The 6,000-nt window shown below is 42.3% G+C and overlaps 1 protein-coding gene across 3 annotated transcripts in view; it reads left to right on the top strand.

The window, feature by feature from the left end:
* The first annotated feature begins 204 nt into the window (after positions 1–204).
* LOC112265771 (serine/threonine-protein phosphatase 5-like) overlaps positions 205–6,000 on the top strand; it is a 32,345-nt gene continuing 26,549 nt past the window's right edge. For all 3 annotated transcript variants that reach the window (XR_006084262.1, XR_006084261.1, XM_024443328.2), the window contains exon 1: positions 205–756. Coding sequence is in view for 1 of the 3 variants with exons in the window: in XM_024443328.2 (XP_024299096.2) it covers positions 651–756 (106 nt within the window). In the remaining 2 variants the exon portion in view is untranslated. The remainder of the gene's footprint in view (positions 757–6,000) is intronic.

Below are 6,000 nucleotides of genomic sequence, written 5' to 3'. Positions count from 1 at the left end.
AGACGACACATTCTTTCAGTTTCACTTCTTTAAAAAATAACATCCCCAAAATTCTGCTTATTTCTGGGAAAACCTAGTCTCAATAATTGAGATAATTATTGTTATTTTCTTTTTTAAATTAGGACAACTCTGGTATCCCAGTCAGTTCACACTTTAGGGAAGCAATTGAAAACTGACCCCGGATCTGGCATTGGAAAAGTATAGCAAAAAAAGACAGTACGGTATGAAGAGAAGCATTAAACTGCTTCTCCAATAGAATCCCCTGATCACACTTGTAGGTGAATTTATGGTGACGTCGGCTTACTAAATTCATGCGTAGATACCTCGCCAGGTATAACGGTCGTCTCGCATCGATAGTTGTTTTTGACGAAAATGAAAACGTGTCAGTTTGTCACTCACGATGATGTAATAATAACATGTTCAACTACTTGGCTACATTGACTCGAATCGAGGTTGTGCCTTAAGATTTTGAGAAAATTAACAACCAATGAATCATTTGTACTTGTGTCAAACTCCGGTCTGGTCTGTTAGGTCTGTTTCGTTAGCGTTCCCGGAAGTCTAGTGATGTAGCACCTCTGGGTTTAGAAACTCTGTGAGTCCAGTTTGAGACCATAGGACTGCAGCGGACGCCCTTTGCGACTATACTGTCGATGGCGAACGATACGGCAACGTCGGCTAGCGGGAGCAAGGAGAAGATGGCGGAGGAAGATACAAATGCAGAGAAATTCAAGGAGAAGGCGAATAATTACTTTAAAGGTAGGATTTCAACCATGTGAAGTTGTCTATCACCGTTATCTTTCAATATGGACAACGTCTGTAAATGATCAAAATCCAGCGCCCTTCATATGGACAACAGTGGAGATGTTTCTAGCACACATGAGACGGTTGCTATGCTAACGCTAGGTAGCTAACGAGCTGAACGGCGCATTGCTTTTAATGGATAGTTGCGGTATATGTTATGCTAACCAACACTATGCTAAGCTAACCAAAAAGTACCTGAGTTGTGTTTTGTCGTCAACTCGGGTCTAGTTAAAAAAACAAACACGATCCATTCATATTCCATGTAATATTTATAATTGTGTGAAATTATATGATCATCGAGTATGTCGTAGTTTATCTCAAAGACACCAACCAGAATGTATCTAACGTTGTGGCAGAAACTTTTATCACACTGACGCGTGTACACACATCAAGTCATTCATTCCTGACGTTGGCTACTCTAGCTAGCGCTGTTTTGGTTTTCATTTTGACACCCGTCAAAATGTCTTTGGTCGTTTGGAAACAAAACCTGTCTCACCCGAGACATCATTAATTTAACACAGAATAGCCCAAATCACAGCAAATGGTTACTGGTAGTAGTTTGGCACGTCGCCGATCACTATGCTTGGGAGATAAGCTAACGTTGGCTAGTTCGCTGCCTTTACTTCTGTAGCTAACAGGGGGATAAACTCTGGTATTTATCTAGCAAATTAAGTAATACAAGTAACGCTGTTCTCTTGCAATGTTTTTAGAGTTACTCGGGATACCACGTCAATAGGTTGAAGTTATTGGCCAGATTATGGTTTATGTTCATGGTAAATCAGAATGTCCAAAACATGAAAGTGCACTGATTGAAATGGCTAACTAGCTACATGGCCATAACTTGATGTGCAAGTGTCTGCACATTGTCATATCAACCATCGAAGTATATTGGTAAATAGATGTCAAATTAGACAAGCTGGTCCACTACAGTTCCCTGTTATGGTGCCCTGCAACACTACATTACCCCCCTACAATACATTACCCTGCTACACTACACTGGTACACTACAGTTCCCTGTTATGGTTCCCCGCAACACTACATTACCCCCCCCACACACACACTACATTACCCTGCTACACTATACTGGTACACTACAGTTCCCTGTTATGGTGCCCTGCAACACTACATTACCCCCCACAAACACACTACATTACCCTGCTACACTATACTGGTACACTACAGTTCCCTGTTATGGTGCCCTGCAACACTACATTACCCCCTATACTACATTACCCTGCTACACTACACTGGTACACTACAGTGCCCTGTTATGGTGCCCTGCAACACTACATTACCCCCCTACACTACATTACCCTGCTACACTACACTGGTACACTACAGTGCCCTGTTATGGTGCCCTGCAACACTACATTACCCCCCCCACACTACATTACCCTGCTACACTATACTGGTACACTACAGTGCCCTGTTATACTACACAGGTACACTACATTACCCTCCTATGCTTCATTACCCTCCTACGCTTCATTACCCTGTTACACTACAGTACCCTGTTACAGTACCCTGCTACACTACACTGGTGCACTACACTACCCTGTTACACTACAGTACTCTGCTATACTACAGTATCCTGTACAGTACCCTGCTATAATACAGTACCCTGCTATAATACAGTACCCTGCTATAATACAGTACCCTGCTATACTACAGTACCCTGCTATACTACAGTACCCTGCTATAATACAGTACCCTGCTATACTACACTGGTACGCTACAGTACCCTGTTACAGTACCCTGCTATAATACAGTACCCTGCTATACTACAGTACCCTGTTACAGTTCCCTGCTATACTACAGTACCCTGTTACAGTACCCTGATACACTACTGTACCCTGCTATACTACAGTGCCCTGCTATACTACACTGGTGCACTACACTACCCTGTTACAGTACCCTGCTATACTACAATACCCTGCTATACTACAGTACCCTGATACACTACAGTACCCTGCTATACTACAGTACCCTGTTACACTACAGTACCCTGGCCATAGTCTTCTAATTGAGCTTCCTGCTGCTCAGCTTTACACTACTATACACCACCTCTGAAAACTGTCAGGGTGATGAAGAGAGACAGATGGGAGGGGATGCATTATGTCAGAGAGATACAAGGGAGAGTTTCTATGGGGTAGCTAGTTACTGTAGTAGAATGAGTTTCTATGGGGTAGCTAGGTACTGTAGTAGAATGAGTTTCTATGGGGTAGCTAGGTACTGTAGTAGAATGAGTTTCTATGGGGTAGCTAGGTACTGTAGTAGAATGAGTTTCTATGGGGTAGCTAGGTACTGTAGTAGAATGAGTTTCTATGGGGTAGCTAGGTACTGTAGTTACCCTAGCAGGGTTTACATTAGGAAAATGTGGCACTAGACATTTGAACAGCAACATTTTAAAATTTTCCAGAAATTTGATAAATCTACCAGATCCATATGCACTGGGTCCAAAACCTGATTAGGGCGTCCACCCACGTTGCTCAGAATGACAGAAATCACATTTAGATGATGGTAATTCATATTAACAGAACATGCAAGTCAAGGATGCAATGATGTGAGGTCCTTCTTAACAAATTTGATGTGCACTTTGAAGATATTAGAATAACTGTCCACATTTACTTACAGCCAACAAGATGATCAGTAACAAACAAATGTCAATCTACTATCCCCCATAGTAGACAAGTTTACCTGTTCTTTTGGTCAGCGTGTTGAGAAATATCCTTTTCCAAACAGACTTTGGGACAGTTGTGGGACGATAGATCCCAAATTCATACAACCACTAGGCCAAGGCTACATTAAAGAAATGTTATAAAGCAATGAGTCTGATGCAACAGATCAGAACATTTAGCTTAAAATGTTGATAAACTATTATTTCTTCACATTATAACCGCAGTTATGCGCACAAAGCATTAGGCTATGCGCGAATGTTCGTTCCATAATGCACTTAGCGGAAAACACTGTCAAAAAGGCACTGCACCTGCGAGCGGTTTCATGACAGAGATTAAAATATCCGTTAGAAATGTAGAAAGAGGAGATCTAATAGGTTACTTTGTATCAAAGTAAGACATGCCTCATATGTATTTAATTGTTCAGGTTTCAAACAATTTAAGTATATGTTTTCAAAATGTATGGCCTACTGCCTCCAGCTCATTGCAAAGTGGTGTGTGACTCGCTGTTGAAGCCTGCCTTCTGTTGCTGGTTGAAATGCTGCAGCAACAGCTGCCACTGTATGACAGATTTTCCACTCAATGGCTCTGTATCTGTATGTACGGGTGTGATAAATAAGATGCGTAACGAATATACTGTAGCCTACACACATGCCAATTTAATTCCACGAAAATATTGAAATGAACCTATAGACAGATGAGCGTGAACAGTCAAATGTATTTACATTGAGTATTTCCATCAGTGAAGATGCTAAAAAGCGTTCTTTTGCAATGGGATTTTTTTACTTCTCCCGGACAATTGACCTGCGTCAATTTTATTTACCGATCCAATTTTTTTGGGGGGCAAGCAGAGGTTCGGTAGCCAAAGTCTACGACCCTTCGTCGGTGGTTGGTCACCCATAGGGTTTCTTCAATTTAGTGTTTTGTTATTTCATGCAAATGTTTTCACTTGAGAAATACTGCACCAAACATCTTAGATGTAAAATTGCTTGACTAAGATCTTGGTAAAAATGAATTACAAATCTTGTATTTTTTTTATTTAAAGAAATGTATAGATTTGTTTCTATTTGTGACCGACCGGCTCGATTCGGGCTTAAAAAAAACTATACTGATATTTCAAATTTTAGCGGCCTTTTAAGCATTCTAGTACAGTTAAATAGTTAACACACACACAGAGCAGTCTAAGGCACAGCATCACGGTGCAAGAGGCATCACTACAGTCCCTGGTTCAAATCCAGGCTGTATCACATCCGGCGGTGATTGGGAGTCCCAAAGGGTAGCGCACAATTGGCCCAGCATTGTCTCGGCCTTCAAAGTTAAGAACAAATTCTTATTTACAGACTTGCCAGAATTTCAACCAGAATTTCTATGAAATGCTGTTTGGGTCTTGCGTGTCAAAAAGATACACGTCAATGACCCATCTGTGAAGCTAGCCACAATAAGGATTAGCCACAATCGTTAAATTTGCGGTTAGCCTTCAGAATAAAAGTATGGCATAATTCTACTATTTGTATTCATTTGCATCACTGTCAATGACACTTTTATTTTGAAGGCAAAACGCAAATTTCACTATTGTGCCTAATCCTTATTATGGCGAGCTTCAAAACACAAACCAGTCCAGTCGAGCCTCACTAGCCAGGTGAAGCTAGCTGGCTGCTAATAACGTTAGCCTTTGGCAACAGGGATAAGTAGCTGGCTAGCTATTTATTTTCATGAGCTGAAGTTCAATTTCAATAGGCGAACAACTAGTGGCTACCTAGTTAATACTTACAAGGATTCCTAAATCATTGCTAAGAATAGTGAAAACGACTGCAATTTCTACTGGTCATTGTTTTCAGGCTGGTTGTATTGGTGCTAGCTAGGTACCCCAGAAGTTGCGGTCAACCAAATAATTCTAATTCGGAACACACATCATTCTATAATTGAACTGTGTTATTTGCCTGCAATGACAACAAGCTCATTCCGATGATGCTGTGACACACCGCCCCAGACCCTCCACCTCCAAATCGATCCTGCTCCAGAGTACAGGCCTCGGTGTAACGCTCATTCCTTCGACGATAAATGCAAATCCGACCATCACCCCTGGTGAGACAAAACCGCTACTCATCAGTGAAGAGCACTTTTTGACAGTCCTGTCTGGTCCAGCGACGGCGGTTTTGTGCCCATAGGCGACGCTGTTGCCGGTGATGTCTGGTGAGGACCTGCCTTACAACAGGCCTACAAGCCCTCAGTCCAGCCTCTTTCAGCCTATGGCGTACAGTCTGAGCACTGATGGAGGGATTGTGCGTTCCTGGTGTAACTCGGGCAGTTTTTGTTGCCATCCTATACCTGTCCCGCAGGTGTGATGTTCGGATGTACCGATCCTGTGCAGGTGTTGTTACACATGGTCTGCCACTGCGAGGACGATCAGCTGTACGTCCTGTCTCCCTTTAGCACTGTCTCAGGCGTCTCACCGTACGGACATTGCAATTTATTGCCCTGGCCACATCTGTAGTCCTCATTCCTCCTTGCAGCATGCCTAAGG

The sequence above is a fragment of the Oncorhynchus tshawytscha genome, linkage group LG10, assembly GCF_018296145.1.
Source record: "Oncorhynchus tshawytscha isolate Ot180627B linkage group LG10, Otsh_v2.0, whole genome shotgun sequence".
NCBI classification, from domain to species: domain Eukaryota; kingdom Metazoa; phylum Chordata; class Actinopteri; order Salmoniformes; family Salmonidae; genus Oncorhynchus; species Oncorhynchus tshawytscha.
Note: the sequence above shows the minus strand (reverse complement) of the source record. Positions and strands in the feature narration are given on the sequence as shown.